The sequence below is a fragment of the Trichogramma pretiosum genome, unplaced genomic scaffold, assembly GCF_000599845.2.
Source record: "Trichogramma pretiosum strain Unisexual culture from Peru unplaced genomic scaffold, Tpre_2.0 scaffold72, whole genome shotgun sequence".
Taxonomy (NCBI): Eukaryota; Metazoa; Arthropoda; class Insecta; order Hymenoptera; family Trichogrammatidae; genus Trichogramma; species Trichogramma pretiosum.
This window is the reverse complement of record NW_019640833.1, coordinates 502,652-527,641: the sequence shown is the minus strand read 5'-3', so window position 1 is coordinate 527,641 and position 24,990 is coordinate 502,652. Positions and strand designations below refer to the sequence as shown.

Here is a 24,990-nt window from a genome sequence, read left to right as displayed (position 1 = left end):
AAAAAGGTTGATGCGCGCTTAACGCGTGAAAGCAGAAATTGTTCATTGAAATAATTCAAAGTATATAAATAAAAAAAAAATAAAATCTCAATAGAAAATTGTAAAAGGTCAAGATCAATCCAACAAGAGACAACTTTTTTCATGTTCGTCAAATTGCTTGATTATATAATCTTCTCCGAACAATGATCAACCTTTGGAAAGGATATTTTTTATTTTAACTAAAGAAAAAGTCACTACAAAATTCGAAATAAATTGTTAAATCGAGGAAACATAAATATCAATATCTACAGATAAAATTGAATATTCAAGTTAAGTAATTCAAGTTAAGTAATTCATATTTTCACGTACACAAAAGGATCTTTTTAATCTGATGTAGATTGATCAATGTTACGTTTTATGAAGTGAGAAGGCAATGTGACGAACATAGCAACAGGGTTCTTTTAAGTATAATAAGTGGTAACGAGTGCCAATGTATAATATTATATGCCAAATATATCGTTGAAAATATTTAGGAATTGGTAGCAATGCTTGTTTTTGATGGCCAAAATCATTGAAGCAGAACTGTACAAAAAATGAAGTTATAAATAAGGCTGAGTTGTGCTCGTGTAAGTAAATTCCCAAGTACGTTAATAAAATAGCATATTGCAGCAATGGCAAACGAGATTTTTGCTTCTCGCAGGTGGCACGAGCACTCGAAACCACTCAAGTATACCAAGTTTTTTACCCTTTGCTTTTTCATTGCATTATTATTATTATTTTTATTATTATTGTCATTATTGTTGTTATTAGAGGAAAGAGTAGGAGCCTCAACGCGTAAAAAAGTAGATATATATAGATAGAAAGAGAAAGAGATATATAGAGACCGCGTTGGAGATCGTGGTATCGTGTTACCTTTCGTTAACTAGCTTGTCAGTGAAGGGGTTTCGTGGTTGACGCTTCATAATATCGCTCTCCGCTTCCTCGTAGGCTAGAGAGATGGCCGGCACCTAACGTCACATTTTCAAGCACAGCTCAGTAAAATAATTGACAAATTCTTTGTTTGTTGCTTTTTTTCTTGTTTATATATAAAAAATAAAGATCGGAAATCATAAAAATTGCAATTGAAATGATAATGTTTGTTTGAAAAATAAAATATAATGAAACATTTAATCAAAATAAAAAAAGTAAATGATCGAATTTAAAACCGAAATCGTCATACATTTACTTGCAACTTATGGATTTTTCGAACGTGATTTTGTATTTATACCTGTGCTATTTAATATGTCTATAATCAATAATGGCATATACACGAAATTTAGTTTTTATTCAAAAACGCCTCGACAAAGAATAATCCAAATTATCATATCAAATTATGCTACACAATGTATACTGGCGTAGAATTATTTTTCAATGCAATATATACATTAGTGTCTAATAAAAAAAAACAAAATCAATTTTTACGAATTTCCTTAATGTAAACTTAATCTAACTAATGGCTTAATTATATAATATTATTATATGTGTCTTCAAAATTAAATCTGATGCCTCGTCGATGAAATTTTAAAAAAGTAAGATCAGCTGAATAGTAGAAGAATGAATGCGTGCATATATACGAGTCGATATAGCACAACATCGATCCATAGTCGGCGGTGCTGTCGCTGCTACTGCTGCACTCCAAAGTTCCGCCCTAAACGTGTCTACTTGGTCGAGCGATTACAGTTGATAAAATAAGGAGCTTTGGGCATCTTACTTGTTTACTTTACTCAATCAATTTTGTTAGATTTAAGTGCTCTTGTTGTTAAATTTTGCGAAAGAATACAATAAAATTAATCAGTACGTATTGGCTAAAAAAAAGGGAGGGGCTCAATGATACGTGATGTAATGTAAGAATCATACGCTCGTACATAATACGTGCGATCTGCCGTACTTTTCACTGGCAAGTCTACTGAAAATCAAAAAGATTATTTTACGATAAAACCTTTCGTTGACGAGGTTATCTTTCCATGGATTGCGTGGCTTCCTTTTCATGATGTCGGATTCGGCTTGCTCGTAGGCCAGTGAAATGGCAGGTATCTTTGATCATTTGTTGAAAGAAAAATTGAATGAAAGATTGAAAAGAAGTTACATGAATTACATATTGCACGAGTAAAAAATCGAGGGATCAAAAATGACACAAAATACACTCAATAAGGGGGCGCATCCTGCAAAAATGGTATTTAACGTAATTATGTAAAAAAGTGTTCATAAAGCAACGTCGACCATAACAGTAGATGCTCGTTTTGAATCGGCATCTTGTAAAAAACTGCTCATGTAATGCGCTCGCGCGACCAGTGAATCAGTATGGGATTTGTTCATATGTGTAATAATGGTTTATGAAAATTCTTATCGATAAAAGTAGAGAGCGCTTGGCTTGAAAAGGCTTAGGGATGACTCACCATGTCGGTACCCAGATCGATGCAGAGGATGGTAACAGTGCCGAGTGGCAGAGGAATGTCACAAATGATGAATGCCAAGAATGGCGAGATCTCGGGGATGTTGGACGTAAGTGTGTACGCGATAGATTTCTTCAAGTTGTCGAAGATCAAGCGACCCTCCTCGACACCGGTGACGATCGAGGCGAAGTTGTCGTCGAGCAAAATCATGTCAGCTGCTTGTTTGGACACGTCCGAGCCGGCGATACCCATAGCCACACCGATGTCTGCCTTCTTCAGGGCTGGCGAGTCGTTGACACCGTCACCTAGAGAGGGTCACATTCGTATAAACATTATTACAAGCGTATACGATAACATCACGTGTATATGCATTTTGCACAGTCTCTTTCACGAGCAATTCGCACTTGCGACGACGAGCCGCCGCTGTCTTTTATTAGGCTAACTTTATAGACGTGCTGATAAGATGATTTGATACGCTCGGCTCACGATAATAGCTCGGTGCATAGGAATTTTTGCTCGACAGCTAGACTCTGCAAGACCTTGTCTGCTTGTGGACGATGCATGTGGAATATAACAAGTGCTGTCGGTCTTTACCTGTTACGGCGACGATGGCACCCATTCGTTGACAACCTTCGACGATGATGAGCTTCTGCTGCGGTGACGTACGGGCGAACACAATTTCGGTGTGGTACCTGAGTATGTCGTCGAGAGCGTCTTGGCCGAGTTCCCTGAGCTCGGTACCGTGCACAACGGCGGCCTTGGCGTCGCGTGGATTCACCTCTGACACAGGGATGCTCAATCGCGCTGCGATGTCTTCGACGGTTTCGTTACCTGTATCAACGGTCGATCGATTATTTCAATGGAACAATTCATGAACTCACTCGAAAAAAGCTCTCGACAAGCATTCGCGTTCGTTTAGTTGTGCTTACGCTACAACTTGTATTTTGAACTCGAAATCACACGATTAGATTTTGTCAAGCACTTTCTTATGCGAATAAATGTGACATATCTGCTATTTTTACTAACATTTGATTACTCGATTGCTGAAACATTTTTAGATTTAAAGTCTATTGTCATATTCGAGTATTCAAGTGAGCATCTAAAGAGCACTAATGAAAACTGGAAAGCGGAGAAAACATTTGAGTTGATTTCCTCAAGCTACAAACTACGAAGCTTTTATGCAGAATAATGGAATTTTACCTTTGTTTATATGATTTTCATAATAGTTTTTTTTTGTTTTGTTATTAATCGTGTTTTTAATCAACAAAATAGCATAGAAGAACAGAGAACACAGATAAAGTAATACACAGAAGATAGCTGTATACATCGCTCTTATAACATGAATAAACATAGAGAAATATTATTAAAAATGTGTATATTAGTTCTATTGGTCAGACAGCGGCGAGATTTTACAGACGTAGGCAAAGTTATATTAAAGTTTTATTACTTTTTTGCCGTATCTTAATAATGATATACGGCGGCGCAGTAAAAAGAATCCGTTACGAAAAGTTTGCTCACGCATCTGTGTTGGTTCGAGAAACATCATCTAAGGCATGCATCATGGCAAATAGGCTTTACCGTGATGTATGGGTTTTACTATGGACGAACAAACTCATCTGTCAACTATGAGCTTTGAAACCAACAGTAGACACTCGGCTGACCTTGCGTAGCAAATTTTTTTTACTGCGTATTTCTTTGTGTCTGTATAATCCCTTGTCCTTTTACGCGAAAATACGCGTAAGTTCGCCAAGAGAGTTGTGTACATTATTCATCAAAATTCAAAATCTCCATACAGTATGTATGAAAAATATTCCGTTTTACTGTTAAATAATATTGACTTTGAATAGTCACTTTTCAAGTTGTTTAGTGGTAATAATACACGCATTTCTACGCCCTGAGATATCTTCGCGGCGCAGTTTACGTGTGATCAGGTGAACTAATGCAGTAAGTTTGCAGCATCCACTGAATGCAGCGAACTTACTGTATACTAAACCTGAGCAAAGGTAAACAAAATCTAGAGGTATATTGATAGGAAAACGGACAAAACTCTCCGAGCAAATAATTTAGGTATCATGTGTACACAGATCATTTGAATAGAGTTACAGAGATTATAAATGAAATTACATATAGATATAAAATAAATAGATATATAAACATTGAAGCAGCCCTGAAATTGGGGAGGACGAGAGCGAAACGTACCTTCGGAGATGATGCCGACGGATTTGGCAATGGCTTTGGCAGTGATCGGATGGTCACCGGTGACCATGATGACCTTGATACCAGCCGAGCGGCACTTGGCCACGGCGTCAGGTACAGCGGCACGCGGAGGATCGATCATCGACATGAGGCCAACGAAGCGCAGTCCTTCCACGGGGAAGTTGGGATCGTCGCAGTTGAACTTGTAGCCAAGCGGGAACTTGTCGGTCGGCAGGACAAAGTCGCAGAAACCGAGCACACGCTCACCCAGACCTCCGAGCTCGAGGTAGGCACTGTTGAATGCCTCCTTCATCTCCTCGTCGAGCACTTTTTCCTTACCTCCGATGAAGATCGTAGAGCAGCGCTCGAGGATACGCTCGGGAGCGCCCTTCATCACCAACAAGTGGCGAGGATCGCTGGGATCCTCGGACTCGTGAATAGATACCTACAAAAAAAAAGGGTAAGTAAGTAAAATGCGTAAGTCGTGCTGCCGCAGCGAGCGCTATACAGTGCAAGTCCGAGCTTACCTGATACTTGTTGGTGGAATTGAATGGAATTTCGCAGACCTTCTTGTTGCGCTTACGAATGCCCATGACATCGCCAAGAGCGAGCTCCATACATTTGAGGAGTGCCGCTTCAGAGGCGTCACCATTGACCTCACGTTTGAGGATCGGCACACCGTCCTGTCCGCCCTTGAATTCGGCACGGTTGCACAGGGTAGCGATCTTCGCGAGTGCTTTGAAGCCTGGCGAGGTACGGTCGTACTGCACGCCAGACTGGTCTTCGGTGGTGTCGGCTTCGATGATCTGATTATCGAACCACATGTGCGCAACGGTCATACGATTCTGGGTGAGCGTGCCGGTCTTGTCGGAGCAGATGGTCGACGTGGAGCCGAGGGTCTCGACGGCCTCGAGGTTCTTCACGAGGCAGTTCTTGGACGCCATGCGCTTGGCCGTGAGGGTCAGGCATACGGTGACGGTGGCCAGCAGACCCTCGGGCACGTTGGCCACGATGATGCCGATGAGGAAGATGACGGCGTCGAGCCAGTGGTAGCCGAGGATGAAGGCGATGATGAAGAAGGTCACGCCCAGGAATACGGCCACGCCAGTGATCAGGTGAATGAAGTGGTGGATCTCCTTGGCGATCGGCGTTTCACCGGTATCAAGGCCGGATGCCAGACCGGCTATCCGTCCCATCGCCGTCTGATCGCCACAGCAGATCACCACACCCTTAGCCGTGCCCTCGACGGCGTTCGTCGAGAAGAAGGCGAGGTTCTTGGATTCCAGCGGATTTTCGTGCGTAAAGTCGGGCGACCTGGACTGAGGCTCGGATTCTCCGGTCAACGAGCTGTTGTCTACCTGCGCTCGCACAAAAACAACAACATTCTCTTTAGCTTATACTTTCTTCCAACGAGAGAGACATGTTTTTATCGATGTAAAAATGTTACGCAACGGCCGCGCTCGCCCAAACTTTGAACGGAGCGCGGCCTCTTAGCTTCTTTTCTTCCTAAGAGAAAAAGGTATTATTTTCCAAGTTAGACAGTGCGGGTAAAGTAGTTCAAAAGATGGCTTACGCCAACTTTTGTTCGCTTTCCACCGATTCTATTGCATGTGTGTGTGTGTGCGTAAAATGTCTTTTTTAACTTGTGCAAAAAAGATCCGCTGGAAAGTCTACTCTTACAAAAGCCCGACTGCCACAAAGAGAAGAAACTTTCGCGCTTGTTTGGAGAATTTATTGTTGGCACAAATAGCCCGATCTCCCGGGAGGTGCGTATTACCGAGTGCGTATGTAGAGCGCGATGTACTCACCTTAAAACCTCGCGATTCGATGATCCTCAGATCCGCGGGAATCCTGTCGCCGAACTTGACCTCGACGACGTCGCCAAGGACTAAGTCTTCAGCTTTCAGGGTCAATTTTTCACCTTCACGAATGACGGTGGCGAATTGAGGGACCATGTTCTTGAACGATTCCATGATTTTGCTGGACTTGCTCTCCTGGTAGTACGAGAAGATGCCGGTAACGATGACGACGGCCGTCAAGACAATACCCAAGTAAAGATTGTCGTCGTTGGGATCCTCGGACGTCGAGGCGACGATACCGTAAGCGATGAAGCAGAGAATCGCACCGATCCAGAGTAGAAGGGCGAAGCCACCGAACAGATTCTTGCAGAATTTCACCCACTCGGGCGTCGTTTTCGGTGGGGTGAGGGCATTGGGCCCGTCACGTTCCAGATTCTCCTTAGCCTTCGCATGACTCAGGCCCTGTAACGAGATGCGATGTTATTTTACGTTCCGTTGTACGAAAAAGTGCTCATCGAGACTCGTATTAATGTATCATAGTTCTGTACTAACGTTTTCTGGATGTGTCTGAAATCTCTGGTACAGCTCCTCTGGGCTGATCTTGTGAAAGTCGATGACAAGCTCCTGTTTGAGCTCATCGAGGTTACCTCCCCTTTTCGGGGCCCTCCGCCGCGACTGCAAAATAGATCACAAGCGAGAATTAGAATTTGCTCGAAATGATTTTTGTACGTTTTTTTTTCTACGTAGAGAGTTATTTTTTTTACATATTAAATGAGCTACTGGTTATATTACTTTTATGTTTTAAAGGGTTAAATTTCGTTTTACTCTCGCTGGAAAATTTTAAATTTTAAATTGAGAAGCCAGGCTCGAAATATTGCGACGTTGCCGTCGAGAGGATGCGCTTTATAAATTCGTTTCATTTACATTTTAGGCAAATTTTGGCATTGACTTAACGGCTCTCAATTTGCGTCGTGCAATATCAGCAGCTTTTTGACCAGGCATACGTGAAATTTGCCCAAGAAATGAACTGCACGCGTTGCGTTATTATCTCACCGACGCTGACGCGTGGTGCATCGATCAGATCTCGATCGTGAAGCTATATTAACATAATCGTTGTGCGCGATTTGTTTGCAGTACGCAACGACCATCTATTCGTTACAATGATATTTTTATAAACACTATAGCGTTCCTCTCGTTGTTGGCATTACGATCGAGCCACTACGACAGCCGACACTTTTCCAATTACCGATTAGCAATGACCTATTACCAATATTAATGCGTTATATGTTTGTAATGATTTAATTGTATAGTATAATTTTTATTTGTTACATGGTTCCATGACACCATATTGTGAGTTTTCTTATTTTAATGATTAGTAATGCATGTATAATATTTGTGCGCAAAAAAACAAAACAAAAAAGATACGTGATTGTAAGTATGAGTATGAAAATTAATGAGATCAGCAGCTCTCCGGTTATGTTTGCCAAGTAGAGATTACACATAGTCGTCAAGCCTGTAAAATACTGCGCCAGAAAAGTCATGTTGAATTATTAGTAAATGAGATTCCGAGATTTTCGATAAAGTTTAGATTCGATGGTGCCAGTAACGCACAAAAAAGAGTGTAATCGAACAGTAGGAAAGAACGTAAAATGCGCGGTAAAGCGGATAATTTGAACATCCGTTTTTTGTGCTTGCGTTATTGACTTTGCAAGATTCACTCTCGTCAAAGTAAACTATAGCTCTTCACGATTAGCGTCGAAAACGGACGTGTAATAGTTTACAAACTAATAGCAAGTTCATTTGAACGTTTACGCATTTGAAGTAATAGAAAAAAAATGAATGTCGACGCTCTTGTACGTGTTTGAATTAACTTGTTGAGCAAAAAATAGTCGAGCTTTCAAGTGTATGAAGAAGGAATATAGTTCATGCGCATTAGTTGTGGTTGCAGAAATTCCAACACCATAGGCCAAATTAGAATAGTCATAACCAAGAGCGAAGTTGGCAAATAAAATCTAGCGAAAAGAGAATAGACGAGGAATGAGCAAAGAGAAAAAACGTAGAAAAACCATTGCACACGCGGAGAGAAAAAGAGCCAGAGAGAGAGAGAGAGAGAGGGAAAAGTCAAAGACCGCGCGCGTTTATTTACCGTTGAAGTATGAGTGTGTGCGCATGTATATGCATATCCCAGTATACACCAACACACAAGTTCTTGAAAAAAGTGAGTGAGTACAAGAGAAAAAGAGAGAAAAATAGGCACGTATAGAAAGAGAAAGAGAGAGAGAGAGAGAGTCTCTCTACGTACAATGTCTCTATATGCAGCCAAAGAAAAGATGGCACAGAGAGAAAGAGAGAAAGAAAGACGAATAAGTAGAGCGAGAGGATTATGCATCATTGTATACATGTAGGTAGGAAAGCGTCCAAGTCATACAGAGAGGTAGTACACAAGAGAGAGAGAGAGAAAGAGAGAGAACAACACACGCGAACGAGCTTGAGAAGCCCTTCCTTAGACCAACGAACCAAGCCACACCAACACACGTAGAGAGCTAGCTAGCGAGCGAGCGAGCGAAGCTCGTGCTTTGCAAGTCGAGCTTTCTGCCGTCGCCGCCGCCGCTGCTGCTGCTGCATTTATACCTTGTACATCCCATCGGCTGTTTTGTTGTCATCGCGGATGCCTGGCAATGTGGCCACCCTGTACGAGTCCGAACGGCCATGCTGTTGTAAAAAAAGAAAACGTCGTGGGACGGCGTGCACAACGAACAATTATGAACGCAGACCATGACATAATGACTCGATGAGAATCGTTTCAACAAAATAATATCAAAATAATATTTATCATGTATAATAAAATTGTAAATTAAATGATTCATAAAAAATTGTTTCATCCATGAATATGGGTGATGTAGTGTGTACTATGATGTCTGAGTTTTTTCGAGTGGGCGTGTGTGCATTTGTGTGTAAGTGAGCGTCGATAGTCCTGCAAGATTGATTGAAGTAGTTGCTTATAACTATCGATTAGAAGTAATTTTACGATTGACGAGCGGTTCGAGCAAGAACCGCTGCTTTTCACGTGTCTCGAGCTCGTCAAAACAGTAAGTTAGCTTTGAAGCTCACTGGCGCAGGAGCAAAAAATCGATTTCGCAAGAACTTGGCGATTCAACTTATGCTACACGCTTCAAGTGCAAGTAATAATTCAGCTAATGCTACGGGTGATGTATAAAAGTTACTTACAAGTAATAGGGTAAAACACATGCTGGTTACTTGGGATAAATAAGTTACTTTCAATAGACTCTAGTATTTTAACTTGATTTCTCGCATTTGGTTTGTGGAAAAACTTTATAGAATAAATTATTTAGTGTGAAAAAAGTTTTTGTATGAGTGGCTCACACGAGCACACATACTCGATCTGTTATAGAAAAATCCCTCGTAAAATCAATTTTACAGCAAATTTGTGTAAACGCAAGTTGAACGAATCGATTAATCGTTGTGAAATTTCAATGCGATGCACCTACGACGATTGATGGATGAAAAAAGCTCGTAGACTCGAAAGCTCGGATAATGAAAAGCTAGCGAATCTTCCATCGCGCGTATCTAGATATTTGCAGATGGAATAGAATCGAGCGCGACATTGAGCTCAAACGATTATTAATGCAACTGCTCATCTGTCTGCATTCGCACGTCGTACATGGATATAGAGACGGCTAGCACGGCGGCAGCTGCCGAGAGAGCTGCCTACGAGTTAGGTAATCGAGTGCGCTTCCGCTCAGGCCTCGATTTGAACGGGTCACGCGGAGCATGAAGCGATTGATAGCGACTCTGAGCAAGATGCCTCCTCTAGGTACGTAATGGCCTCTTACAAGCGTCATAATATCGCGCACGACGACGACGACGACGACGTCGATGAGACGAAGGTCTCGACTTTTTTACGATTGCATATCTCGTAGACGCGACCCGACGCTGCCGCCACCGACGTTATACATGAAAAGATGCGCGCGCGGCTGTACTTTTGTCGACCGTAGCACACGCGCAAGTTCTACTCGTGGATACAGATGCTCTTTTTCATGTGTCAAAGAGAGCGATAGAGAGAGAGAGAGAATGCGCAACTTTTCTTCGAAAATCGAGCTTCGATGCTGACAATGGGGACGAGACGAGTTGGCAGATAACAAGTTCAAAAGCCCATAAACAAGTTTTGTTAGCTACGGCAAATTCATACGTCTATGCATATAAGCTATACGTACGAGATGTGTTCGTGTGTATCGACGATAAGACTCGCTCGCCGGCAACACAATAGATGCGCGTATAAGTAGATCAGACAATCATTGGTCAGACGCGGGTTCGAAATTTACGCTTATATATTTGCGCCACAGCTCTATCTGCAAGCGCGATGTATTTTACTTTTGCGAATAATACAACGATGAAGTTCGAAGCGTAACGCGATCGGAAAAAATTCCAAAATTCATAGTCGAAGAGTGAAAAAATTTTTTTTACCGAGCCAAGTTTCGAGCGACAAAAAATAATACCGCTTGGAAGCGAGAAGAAATGTGGCACACGTCGTCATAACCTGCAGCCCTTCCATCCTTTTGCCGCTCGCACAAGTAGCCGGGCGCTTTTATACGGTATACGAAGAAAAAAAGAACGCTAAGAAATTCCGTGTACGTATGCAGCCCTAGGTAGGAAAAAAGGTCAAAGTACGAGCAGCACGAGTGTGTATAGAGTTGCACCAGGTTGCCGCTGTGCTGCGGTGTGCCAGTGTATACGAATGCATAAGACGACGCTGTTACGCAACCCCCTCGTTCTTACAACCCTGAAAGCGGCTCTATACACGTGTATACATAGGTATATACGTACGTATATACGGGAGGTGCGAGCACAAACAGAAGGCCACAATTGCTGAGAAAGCAGCGTCATCCTGGCATTAATATATGGGCTATGTAGTGCACACACGAGCAAAGTTTTTTGCGCTCGGCAAACTTGGTCGCGAACGAGCGCGTCGATGATTGTTTTGCATCGTTTCTCGACTTTCGCTGATAAATTTCCCTCTTTTTTCCCTGCTCTCGCCGAAAAAAAACGAACGAAAGATTAATTTGTCCGAAGAAGTAATTGCTTCTGGTCGATTCTGGTTTATATTGTGCAGCGTAACCGGCTCTGACGTGCTTCGTTGACAAATCTAGCACACGACTAGTCGGTATTATTTAGCTCGACTCGGGTAGGAGGGGAGAGAGACAGAAAAATCTTCTTGAATATTTATAAATATAGCATTTCCGTGGAGCAATGCGCCGTGCTGCTCTCTGGGTCTGTGATAATCTCTTTCTCTAGCGGATGCGGATTCCGCGAGTCCAAAGAAAAATAAAACAAACGCCGTAAAGGTTATAGAGCTTTGACGAACGCCTAATCGCGTGCTTCGGTTCACTATTTTCGGAATGAAAAAAAGCTCGAATCCAGCGTTGTTTCGCTCAGGCCGAACTAACGATGCATTAGGTATTCCGCAGTTTTATAACTTGTACTCTTCTTGCGTGGAAAAAATTTGAAACAACGTAGAGTAAATTTTATGTTTTGATTTATGTTGTTACGCGACGACCTTATGATGCACGGTTTTTTCAAAGTCTTTTGCATATACGCGAACCACTGGTAAACAAAATGGGAACATAGTATTATTCGAAGCGAAAAAATTTACACCTCGAGAACAAGCGTCGGATGCATAAAACCGGTAACGTTGAAGTTTGAAAGCTTGTAATAATAAACAAAATTTTCATACGCGCTACAAAGAAGTCTTCGACGTTATAACATTGTGATTTATTAGATGCCTAGGGTTTTTTTACGAGAACGCGACTATACGTCGAGCTCAGAGTCTGGCTCGTATAATGCGCGGGAGAAATAGATGGTGCGCGGTACAGCGCGCAAACGGCCCTTTTCTGTAAACTGCATTTTGTAGCTATAAAAGCTAGTTATCAAGATTACAAAGCCTCGTGCAGACGAGCAGCAGCAAAGTCGATTCTTGCCCCACCCCTCGCTTGGTGGGTGGCGGCGGTGGTTCCGTTGCTGGGCCGCTATAGCGAGCGCACAATAAAATTTCACATCGTTATGCGCTCGGCATGAGTGGAGAATACACGAGATGATTGGCTGGGCTTTTTGAGAATGTCGTAGGCCGGCGTGCAGCGTGTGCCGTCGCTGTGACGTTGCGACGTTACGTGTGGTATTAGCCTTCGCTATATCCTCGATCTATATCGATTATCATTTCGTATCAACTTTCTATTCTCTCCTAGAGCTCCGAATCATCGACGAGAACTTGCAACGCTACATAGTGGAAACTAATTGCCGATATCGATCAAACATCATTGCCTTTGTTTTCCAAAGTTCACGTTACCTGGCAAATTTTATTTTCTCGAAAAACTTCGAAGGATAAAGCTCAAATATTGGTCTTATGGGCAAGATGAAATGGTAGAAATGCCCCGATTCTCGTTTTATGATAATATTGACCCATCCATTTGTTATGATAGCTCGCCGCAGACTTGGTCTCTTTTTCCGCAGCAATTACGGCATCGAATCGTTCCAAAAGTACAAACATCGCCTATACGTACAACCGTTTGTGCTTGCATTGTGTGCACACGCACGCACATGGCTCACACACACACACAGATACACAGGTACGACGAAAAACATTCACATCTCGCATCGATCCGTCTTATAAAGACAGTCGCATAGTACACGCTAGCGCAGTGAAGCTACGCGTGTTGTTGGATATATTTCCTTGTCTCTACGTATGTATACGTACGGCGTCGTCGATCGATCTGACTTTATATACTACCACTAGTACGGACTTCACTACTGATACCAGGCAACAGACGCGCTGGGCTCGAATCGCATGCTCAGCAGCAATTCATTCTACATGCTCGTATGCACGTGTGTGCACGTGGGTGTGTGTGAGCGTACGCGAAAAAACAGCCATCTATAATTTTGACTTTGTTTTTTCTGCCACGGGCAACAATTTCCCGATGCCGATGTATTTATAAGAAGTTTCTGTAAGCTCGATTGGATGAAGCTCGTGAGATTTTCTTTTCGCCTTTTTTGCATCGATTCCGTAAATACATTTACAGCTTAGAAAGAGAGGGAGAGAAAGCCGTCCACTGGCAGCCAACTTTGCCTCGAATAGACAATGGGCAATTATAAGATACGACTAAACACACGGTCCGAGCTTTTGATACAAAGCTCCGAATCGCGAGTAAAATATGGCCTTTTAGAGTATAATGACTCGAGCCGCTGATTTACTCGGCAGGTGGTTTCACGTGTGCACGCAACCGCGATCTGCGTGGGGATTATAATTGGCTTCGATTAAAGATCGCGCCAACTGTCATACGACGAAGAGGGGGGAAGAAGGCTGCGATATCTCAGGCAAACACGCGTTGCAACTCAGCGCTAAACACTATTTTTCATACACTTTATACCGAGTATTCGAAACAATAAATAATGCCGAAAGCATAGTGCGGAGAGATCATGAATAATATACGACGCTCTTGCGAGCTACATGTTTGGATTCGAGTGCGCGAGCGGAAAAGGGTCGAAAAAAAGAAGAAAAGCTCGCTCGCACTCTGCATTACGTGAAAAAGAACTTGATAATGGCGAGCGAGTGAGTCTCTGGGAGTACGCTGCTGCTGCTGCTGCTGCTGCTGCTACTGCTGCATCGTCTGACCTGCAGACTCGGCACTTTTTTACTCCCTTCCTTTGCCGAACGCGTCGCTCTCTCTCTCTCTCTCTCTCTCATTCTCTCTCTTTTTCTACTCGTACCGTACTTCTTTCTGTCCGCTTGCCTGCAGCTACGAGAACCATTTCGCCCGAGTAATGAGACGCTCAAAAGGATACCAACTGAAATCTTTTCATTATTTTTGATTCTTACATCTATACGCAAGCTCTCGTGTGCCGGAATAAAATGAATACGTATCGCAGGCGAATTATAATAACGTTTGTTTTGCTCTTTCGCACCTGTACGAGCGGAGAAATTCAATAAAGCCCCACCCGCGTTTATACTTACGTATCCTTTCGCAAGTAAACGCTCGAACCATCTTAAATTTTAATGAATTCCACTTTGGATAACTCTAGCTCTTTAAGCCTGGACTCGGCTAGCAACAATAGCAGACAGAGTAAATGATATGACAAAAAAGGAGTTGCAACTGAAGCAGTATCGAGCAGGGCAAGATCAAGATAATAATCGTAAGACGCGTCGCGAACTGTCATCACGTAAGGCTTTTGAATCGCTGATCGCCCTTGCGCGTAAATTTATACACACCTTATATATGATAAGCTATAAACAGCCAGCCGAGAAGGGGGGTGCGCAGCTCCCGATGAGCTTTGAAGAGGGAGCGCGCCGAACGAAAAGGGCTTAGAGCTATTATATCGGCTTATCCCTTGGACTGAAACGGACATGTAGCAGCGCGCGACGTGCGAGCGTCGGATGCGCACACGTTTCAAGGAATTAGGCCGCAAAAGCCAACCCACCAAGTTGTGCTCCTATAGAAGCGAGTCTACCTATGTGTACGTGCGTGGGTGTGTGCGGTTTCGCCACTGCTCGGCGTAGATATACATCCGGAGAAATTTGAGACGCGATAACGGCCGCACCGACCTCATAGACTGCTGCACGCGTCTTTTCGACAACTATACCAAAGCTATACATAACGACAGGATTGCATCGCAATTTGCCTGATTTATGCATGAAAAACGCGACAAAGAAAATAAAATAGAAAGATTAAGGTAATTAATGTAGATTGAGTTAAGGTAACACGACGCCGAGAAAGATCATCACTGAGAATGACGAACATCAAAGAAAGGCAAGAAGGACGAAAAATAAATAGTTGCTCTGCGTTGTAAAGAGCCCGTGGCAATCAGGAAAAATGACCAATCGAAAGTTTTTCGGGAGCTCGGCACGCGCAACTTGGCTTCTTCTTTTTCTTCTTCGAAAGCGGAATACTTGTCAAGTCGCAAGATGATTCGACGGGGAAAAGTTTAATGAATGCAAAAATGAAACTTTTTCTTCAAACAAAAGCCACGCGGATTCATTCGCTTGTTGTCTCAAATACTAATTTTCCTAAGCTTCGCAAAGTTCAAGAGAAACATTGGATTTGATTAAGCTCGTAAGGTCAGTACAAAGTCTTGACTATCAAACGCTCGGTCAAGAATACGTGACTTTGAGAACATTGGCAGGCTTTAGAGACGCACTATATTCCAGTAAAAACAGCAGCAGTTGCAACAAGGGGACATTCGATCAACACGAGCGTGCTTTGAATCTGCGCATGTCAAAATTTCACGAACACTGCTTATATGCGTCAACAATAAAAAAAATTTCCAAGACAGTTTGTACTTATCAACTCGCAGAGTTATTCAAAAACGTCAATGTAATATTGAGCTATCATGAAACAATCATATTGTTACTTCACTGATTTTTCATGTTATCTTATTTATATTTCACAAAGCAACTTTACTTAATTCAGGTAAATTTGCGAAGAAGTAGTAGATTCATCGAGTTTTGAGAAATGTGAACAAGTTCTCGGTTCAAAACATTTTTACTTGAAGATAAAAAGAAATTTGTGTGTACCACTGAATCATAATACAAAAATGTGTAGAAAGGCACTTTTATGTAGTGATCTGCATAAAAATTGCTGGCGGATATGAAATATCAAAAACGGAAAACAATTTAGACATACGATAACGAAATATGAATGTTTAGTAAAGAATTTTTAAGGTCGCCGCTGTAAAAGAGTTTATAGGCAGATTCTCGGTTACGCCCTACATTGGAAGCCTTGAAAATTTGATTACCGTCGAAACTTGGAAACATCTCGGCTAGTTCGTGGACTGGTCTACGGCCAGTGCAGCAGCGAAGACGTCGACAAGCAGCATCGTCGTTGTTTTTATATACGGGAATATATTTGCAAATATTTTTTCGAGGTCGAGCTTCAAATTACCTCGTATAAATGGTAAATCTCCAGCGGGCTTTATGTTCCGGTAAGAGCTCAAACAGATCGACATTTATTTCGCACACCAATTAATTACTGCACAAATTTATGGCCCCGTACAAAGTAGTAAAACTATCGATTAGGTGTGTACGTCAAAGTATTGAACGCAAATCTTTCCATACGGTGCCATATATTCAAGAAAAATATAGAAAAATGGAACGAAAAACCTTCTTTCATTTTTGAGCGAAAAAACTACATCGATGAGAACATTTTCCGTGAGGTCTTTATTTTTTTCGTCTTTTCATCGTCGATTAGCATAGAAAAAATAAGGTAGGCTATAGGTACAAGCAGAGAAAGAAAAGAGAGATTAATACCGTATAAATAAATAAAGTTTCGCGGAAACGTAATGTAGGTGCATGTACTTGGACACACGAGTACCCATTACCGATGTGTTCGAATGCATATTTAACGAAATAATAAACTTTCCGATGTTACGTTGAACTGCGCGCCGCGCGCGAGCTGGCACAAACTGGTCGTCGCAGTCAAGCAGCAAAAACGAAAAGAGAGCTTGACATTTTATTCGCAGCACGCAGAGGATCGAGCTCATACTTTATTGAAAACGATCCGAAATGCGCCAATGTATCGATATTGAATTTACGCTCCTGTAATTTTTAGTCGACTGCGTTCACGTTTTCGATACATAGTATAGACAAGCTCGTCGCGTGCGCCGTGTATTTTTGCCGACACAGCTGGTTGTGTTTTTGTTTATGCCAGTGTATACGCTCGCATGGATCGAAACGGAATCAAAATACGCCAGAGGAGGAAGCCTCAGTCATCGTCGTCATTTTTGTCGTCGGCAGCGAAATGCCACAAACGTATTATGACTGACATCGAACAGCGAGCCTCTCGCTATTTTCACCTTTGATCGTCGGATGCGTTCACTCGCCCTCAGCGCAACTAAATAAATAAGTCAAGAAATAAATCAGTCTTGGTCGTGCAAGAACGAATGATAAGTCCAATTGAAATGTCGCGTGTATCGCTCAATGGACGCGATGCGCGGATGCGAACGCGAACGACTATGTGTCATTCCGCACCAAGCCAAGGTATATAGACTATTTTTACAGACGGTCGATGAACCGTCTCGTCGCGCGCGAGTTATAATGACGAGCTGTAACGACGTGCATAATGCAAAACAATACCGAGCGTGCTTTGTCTTCATCGTTGCCAGCAGCGCACGCGGCGGCTCCTTATGCACAGTGTAGTGCACGGACCAGCGATATTACTCGCCGCTCAAGCTGCAGCCACAAGAAAATGACGAATGCACATGCGTTCTCGTGAAAATTTGTCGAAAAGCTATCGACATCCGTGTATATATAGCTGTGTAGGTATAGAGCTATAGGTGCGTGTGCGGGTACATACACGTCATTAATTTCACTCTACGCGAGAGTAACACGGAGTAAGCTCGTAACCCCTATACACGCCAAACGAGTATTGAGAGCAAAAAAGCTCAGCGCGCGGCTAGACAGAGAGAGAGAGAGAGAGAGAGAGAGAGAGAGAGAGAGAAAGAGCAAAAGCTCGCCTCGTACAGTAGGGGTGGTGGTGCAGTGTACGGCGCTGCTGCTGCTACTGAGATAGTACGAAGCGCACGCGCACCCATATACCGGCGGCACTAGCAGGCAACAAAACCATTGCGCGCTCTCCGCTCGATCAATACCTGCTCGTTGCAAGTCAGACTCTAGATGGGGAGAGAGAAGAGAGAAGTGTAAATGTAGATATAGAGGAATGTTATAACGTCTATCTCACGCATTCTCTATACGACTCGCTTCTTTATTTTCCCTCTCGTTCGCTCCAAGACACGAGCCAAGCCGTGTCCGTGTATATGTTTATAGACGCCGAGTCTTGTTTCGTTCGTGTGGGAGTTATGAGTATATAAGGCTTTGAGTAGTACATAAAAGTAGTCTATAGTGTAATAGCCCGCCTCTTTGCCCTTAACGATTTTAGCACTTCCATACGCAACTGTATGTATTCGCGCATCTGCGTTTATACCTTTCTCATTTCATTACGTGACACATCCCGTGGCTCTCGTGCACGGCGCGGCGGCTCGAGGTTCGGCAGAATAAATAACACGTTGGATCCAACTGCGGCTAAGTTTCTCGCTAATTTATTCCCCTCCCAAAGCTCTTGCTCCCCAGCCCCAAGGAACGCTTTAGCTCTGCCGAGGAAATGGCGAACGCGATTTGTCATTGCAATGAACGTACCTTAGCTCGAAAAAGAAAAAAAAATGTTCTCTACTTCGCTACTGTCGAGCTGCTGATCGTTGCCGTGGCTAGGAAAACAGAAAAGAAAAAATACGAGCCCTGGAGGAAAGTCAAAGAGGCGGCAATTTCCACGATTTTCTCGGCACTGCGCCCCGGTGAAAAGCTGCGGTCATTCGGGCGCAGACACATACATTTGCATAATTTTTTGCTCTACTTTTTAGAACGACAAGGACTAGTAGTAGCTGCATCTACGTGCCGTGTACGAGTGTACGCGAGTTTATCTCGAGACAAGATATAACATTGTGTACACGAATATACGCGCAGAGGAAAAGGAGCGATCATGTTTCTATGTATACGCGTAGTGTAGCGGTAGGAATGTGCGCGTGTATACATAGATATAAATGTAAACTCGTCACCGGCGAAATGTCCCGTTGACGGCGCCGAGGCAAAGTCGCTCGCTCCATTTCCTCTTCACCTTCACGCTTATGCGCGCAGCGAGGATATTACTCGACTGATGAATCCCTTTTCAGTCTCTCTCTCCCTTCTGCATCTTTCTCTACTACGCTTGCCAGTAGCAAAGCAATTCTCCCACTAAGATCGTTTGATCCTCCTTTCCTCGTTCGCGCCTTTAACTGTTAATTTTCGCGCGTCTGAACCGAGGAAAAGCCAGTCGAGGGATTATTACGCGGGCGTCTTGCGAGCTCTTTGACAATGCCAATAATAAAATTCGCTGTTTCGTATTGTGTTGATTATTATAGCTGCCTGGCATATAGCTGCCAATGATCGAGGGAAAATTCGGCTACTTAGCTCGTGTGCGTATCTCACGCTTGAAGCCATCAAAAGCACGAAAAAGAGAGCAGATAAACACACTTGAGCTTATATAAATTCGGCTTATAATGAGTGACATCGATCACTTCGAAGCATAGCGAATGATTAATGATGCGCGTGCCAACTTGCAGAGTGCAATGCACTGGTTTACGAATATAGCAGTACACTTTAGTACGGAGCTTGAAATTTCCATATTTATCAGGATCGAGTCATACTCAAGCGAATATCAACTACAAAAGTTGGTAACAAAATGATAAACATCGGCGCAGTAACTATAGGAGGGAAACACTTTCAGCCACTCTATTTATTTTTATTCAGTTGCGTTATTAGCAAATCCGAGTAAGGACTTGCAGAGAGTCGCGTACAGCAATTCAATTAAATCGTCGTCCCGATGTATTTATGCACACGCTGTCTCTCAGCTTTCCTTCATTATTTTTATTTGCCATCCAAACGGGACTTTCATAGTTTTCAATCGAGCTAAATGCACCAAATGCATCGCTGATTCCTTTTTTTCTTCGTTTCCCGATTCGTATGCTTTTTCTGTGATTATATTTCCATTGAGCGTTTCGATCATTATGGGTCGAGAGATATCTCGTTTGGCCCTCGAATGACGATGGTCGTCGCCAGGCTAGCTGCGCTATTAGTGACGATTAAATCCGGCCGCGGCTGTTAGCACTGACCCTCCCGATGCAAATAATAATCGATCGGTACCCATCGTGTGCAGTGCTCTCTCTCTCTCTCTCTCTCTCTCTCTCGCTCTCGCGTTTACACATACGGTAAGAAATCCATCGCTGATGACGAAGAGCAGCCAAGCGTGACGCAGAGAGTATGTGTGCATACGACGACGATACACACACATTCGCGAGCTTGCGCGATGGATGTGTGTAAACTACGTATATACGCTCTCGTGCGCAGTTAAAATTCGAGCGCAAAAACACTCTCAACGAGCACACTCGCTGGAGCGGTGTAATGACACTCGACGCGATTCCGCGTGTGTATTTATATTTACGTTATTACACGCCGATGCAGCGTATTTTGGCGCGATAAACGAGTCATCGCATCATCGAATGGCGGAATTAATTGAAATCAAAGCGTGGAACGAGAAAAAAAGGGATGATTAAAAATTTAACCGATTTTTTTTCATGCCCTGGCGTGCAGTCGAGAGCGCCGCGTGTAAAACTAATGATCTAGAGCTCCATATCGAGCTTTGCGCAATTGAGTCTAACCGAGTAAAGTATATAGCTCGAGCAAACACCTTTCCAGGCCGTGGCGCAGGAAAAAATAGGGCTCGTTGTTTCGTTACAAACGCACGCGTCGAGTAAGGTAAACGATAGACACTTGAGAGAGTGAGAGAGAGAGAGAGAGACTCGGGTAGCAAAATGATGGTAATAATAATTTTCTCGACACGTTTGCTCGAGGGTATAATGGATGATCGTGAACTACGATAAATTTATTTGCGAGAGGAACGGGTAATTCCTTTATTTCGGACTAACCTTCGAGGCTGAAGTTTCGATTCGATGGGAAATTTATGATCGTGCGCAGAGGGTATTTATTACGCCGTACATACACCCAATATATAATATATTTTTTGTTATAATCACCGGTATTGTTGCAGCGTGTAAAGCTCTCGCTCGCGGGCACCTCTCTCCGATTCACAATTAGAATCATCGAGCCCTGAGATTAACGTTTATAATTCCTTTGAGCTACTTTATGTATGAAAGCGCTTGTGTGTATACGTCTGCGCGTCTGCCATCCTCGTTTGTTTATTAAACCAGGCTCTCGCGCGACTGCGGAAGACGATATATATCGCTAATTTTCCATCGACATCGTGACGGAGAAAGATTTTTTTTTTTGCTTTCTCCGTACGTCATAACTAAAGTGGTAGACATTTTTTTTGCACTAATACGACATTTTTTTCATAAATTATAATGCAAAATGGATTTCCGATAAATTCATGCATAATTCCCGTCGTCGCGTTCGCATGGAGCAGCGCGATGCGATAGTTGGACTTCGAAACGGCATGAAATACGACGAAAATCTATCGCGATGCGCTCGCACGGGTCGATATTTTTTTGCAGATAGTTGGGCGCAATCAAAATTTCCAGTCACGGCGCCCAAGTACACTCAAAGTGAAACACCTTTGTGTATCGCTGAAAGCAATAAATTATCGCGCGTCGAGTCGAGTGACACACGGTTGGAGGGATGGGCGAGCTCTCGCGTATATATCTATCTATGTATACTTTTCTGGGCGCATCTCGGTACGACGATAAAACTGTCGAGCTCCCAGTGGCCGAGTTACAAAAAAATAAACTTTTCCTTTTTGCCTAGTCTGAAAAGCTAAAACTAGTGGGTAGCGGAGACGATGGTGACGACGACGACAACGGAGCACGATCGTAAAGTACTAAGAAGGCACACGAGTGCGCGAGACTGTCCTGCGCTAGACGACATCACGCTCGATCGTAAAAAATTCACCTATAGCCACCCACCCACACACTCGCATATATATATCTAGGAGTACGCTTCATTTGGGACCGTAGAACGTAAAAGTCCTGAAGCAGATTGATGTGCGTTTGCACGATACGATGCCACGACCCTTTGCGAAAAAGAGATCTATAAAAAGTCGAAACTTTCCCCGTAATGAAGGTAGAACGAGGAGTTTAAAAAAAAAGTAAACAAGCCTCTCAAAGTTCTCGATATAGAGCAAATTGGAAACAGAAATGGATTTCAACTCGTGGAATTCGATTCTGTACGACGGAGGCAGGGAGAAAATTAGGAGGGAAACCACGAATGTAAACGAGAAAAAAATGGCGATATTATTCCATATCGATCGCGTTTTGCACACGTATCATTGCGAGACGTGAAACGAAAATCAATCGGGCGTGATGATATGTGCCCCACTACGCATGCACACACACACACACACACACACACACACACTTGGGCGATGAAAGAAGAGGCAAAAACCGCCAAAGTTTAATCGAGAAATGGCAATTTGATGTAATAACGGCAGCTGTAATTGCTCAATCGGACGCGCACATGGGCACCTCATACGTATACGTGTAACACCCCGAAGATGTATCATATCGTGCGAACGTCAAGAGGAATTTTTTCGACATTCATTCGAATCCACATCCACTCCATGGAGAAAAATCAATGTTGGTGAAGAACGAGAAACGCGATCGAGAATTTATTTCTCTACGCAAATATCCTCTATTACGTTCGTGTGCTTTATCACGTTCAGTGATTATTTTGTATGAAAATATCCTTTTGAATTGATTCATAATTTGATTTACACTATAGCGCATGTTTAATCGGTCTTTTCGGAATTTTTTTGCTTATAATTGGCACGTCTTTGACCCGAGGTATACATTTATATCATATCGAACGTTTGAAAGATTTTCATGTTCGTATTGGAATGGAATCTTGACAGAAAATACAAAAAATATTTTCTTTGTTTTTTGTCCGTTTTCACCATTAGTAAGATTCACGGCATACGGCTAAACAATTTAAATGAAGAAATCTATTTACCATTAGAGCTAATCGAACGATGTATAAGTAATCTCACTTCGTCCGGAATAGTCCAATCGTCCAAATCGTGATCCGTTTGTTCATTATTTGAAAAAGCAGGTCGAGAAAAAAAGAGAGCAATAGACTCTGAAACTTGGTGTTCATACACGTATGAGCGTATTCTTGTGTATGCATAATTAAAATGGATGAAAAAAAACTCGTTCTGGTCTTTTTACCACGAGCTAACGGTACGATGTCGAAATAATATTCGACGTTTCGAAAACCACGAGCTAATGATATTTGAAACACACATCTCATAACTAGCAAATTTGATTTTCACACAATTTTTGTTACGTGTTGCATTTAATATATAGTATTATGTTTTGAGACTTGAATATTTTTGAACTTTATTTTACAAGGTACAAAAATGATCGAGAGAGCTCGAAAAGAAAAAGCGCGCATATATGTATAGAAAAAGAGAGAAAAGCCAGGGAAAAACGGATAGAGCGAGGGCTTTTGTTGCAGCCAAAGAACGGAATCAAGCGCCTGCGTATATATAGCGCTTTTGCATTTCAGCATGCAGCGTCCTTTTCTCGCTCTCTTTCACTCCTCCGCTTTTTTTTCTCTCATTGGGAAATTCGAAGCACACGGGATGTAAACTTTTTTTTGCCAATGGAAGAGCATGGAGCGTCGAAAAAGCGTCGTATTATTAAGTGTACCGTCGACCTCTCAGAAGTATTAAGTTTCTCCGTTTATGCGTAAGAGCATCGCAGAGACTTTTGCAAAAAGCATCGAAGTATAGAAAAATTCAAATTCGCTTTTTGCGCGTTAAACATAATCAATTTTAATGTGAAAAATTACGAAAGGACTCGACGGCTCGACTCTTGCCGTCTTCTCCACTGCGCATCCGAAGCTGCGAAAGCAGGAGAAATAAAAAAAGCAACGCCACTGGGATCGTGACAAAGGAAGTTCGTTGCGCAATAATGACGCAGACGCGCGCCAGCATCGGCGTGGTGATTGCGGCTCTTGGAGCGCTACGTATAGCCCGCGGGCAATATTATGTGTATCGAGCGGTGCGGCCGCGTCGACACATTATTCGAATGCCAGCCAAGCTTTTTCGCCCGCCTCATAGATTTTCCAAAGAACGAGATGGTTCAATCTTTCGGCTCTGCTGCGAAACAAAAGAGATGGACGCTAAATTGGATTTCGATTACCGATTTCGGTGTACTGGCATATAGGTAAAGCCTCGCACGATGGCTGCCTCGCGTATAAAGCGCCGCGTGTACGCTTGGAGCGATTTATTTTTCTGAGCGCGTACGAGTCGACGAATTTAATTCATTTTTAAGATTGGCACGCTTTTTCGAATTAGCGAGCTAGAAAGGGGGAACAGATAAAATATTGAATGACAAAAAAATGTGGGAAAAGCAGTGGCTTGCTTCGGAAGTTCAAAATTTCTTTTTAATCTATTTTCAGCGAATAGACTGGCGCGGCGTAACACGCTGGTGGCCCTGAAAACTCTGCTTAGACATCGAGTTTATTTACGTCTTGAGTGTGTGTTTACAGTACACATTTATATAGATACTCGTGCGAGTGCCTCGGGTATTCCCCCTTTGTATGTAATATTCAGAGCGACGATTCTTATAAAAATTGAGATACACCAAGTGGTGCGAAACATGAAAAAGGCGCCAGCCGAAATTTTCACCCTCTCTAGAGCGAAGATATTGCATATTTCACCCTGTCTCGAGTGGAATATAAGTCCTCTTTATATTTCCATGTTTGTATCGTCGAGACATTGCATGGGCTCTTCTCATTCGAAATGAAGAGACAAGGAGTTGAGCATATGATTTATTTTCGTAATAAATTTTTAAAGATGTCTCGAAGTATGTGCATGCACGAGTCTTGGTTTATATTTTCGATTCGTTGCGTAATCTTTTGTCAATTTATTTTGCAATCATTTTTCGTCGTGTACTCAAACACGACTAATCTTCACTTGTAACGATAAATATAGCTAATTTCTGTTAAAATTCAATATATTTGTCGACTGAATTATGAA

General features: G+C 42.7%; 1 protein-coding gene across 9 annotated transcripts in view; it reads right to left on the bottom strand.

The window, feature by feature from the left end:
- The window catches only part of LOC106656171 (sodium/potassium-transporting ATPase subunit alpha), an 86,606-nt gene that overhangs the window by 14,553 nt on the left and 47,063 nt on the right, over positions 1 to 24,990 (bottom strand). For 5 of the 9 annotated variants that reach the window (XM_014376873.2, XM_014376871.2, XM_014376872.2 and 2 more), the window contains 7 exons: positions 6,959 to 7,081; positions 6,416 to 6,868; positions 5,135 to 5,965; positions 4,611 to 5,052; positions 3,006 to 3,242; positions 2,415 to 2,716; positions 892 to 986 (listed from right to left, as the gene is read on the bottom strand). In XM_014376873.2, coding sequence (XP_014232359.1) covers positions 892 to 986; positions 2,415 to 2,716; positions 3,006 to 3,242; positions 4,611 to 5,052; positions 5,135 to 5,965; positions 6,416 to 6,868; positions 6,959 to 7,081 — 2,483 coding nt within the window. Of the gene's footprint in view, positions 1 to 891; positions 987 to 1,957; positions 2,053 to 2,414; positions 2,717 to 3,005; positions 3,243 to 4,610; positions 5,053 to 5,134; positions 5,966 to 6,415; positions 6,869 to 6,958; positions 7,082 to 9,037; positions 9,119 to 24,990 lie in introns of all 9 variants that reach the window. The other 4 variants (XM_014376868.2, XM_014376870.2, XM_023463450.1 and 1 more) reach the window with 3 other exon arrangements.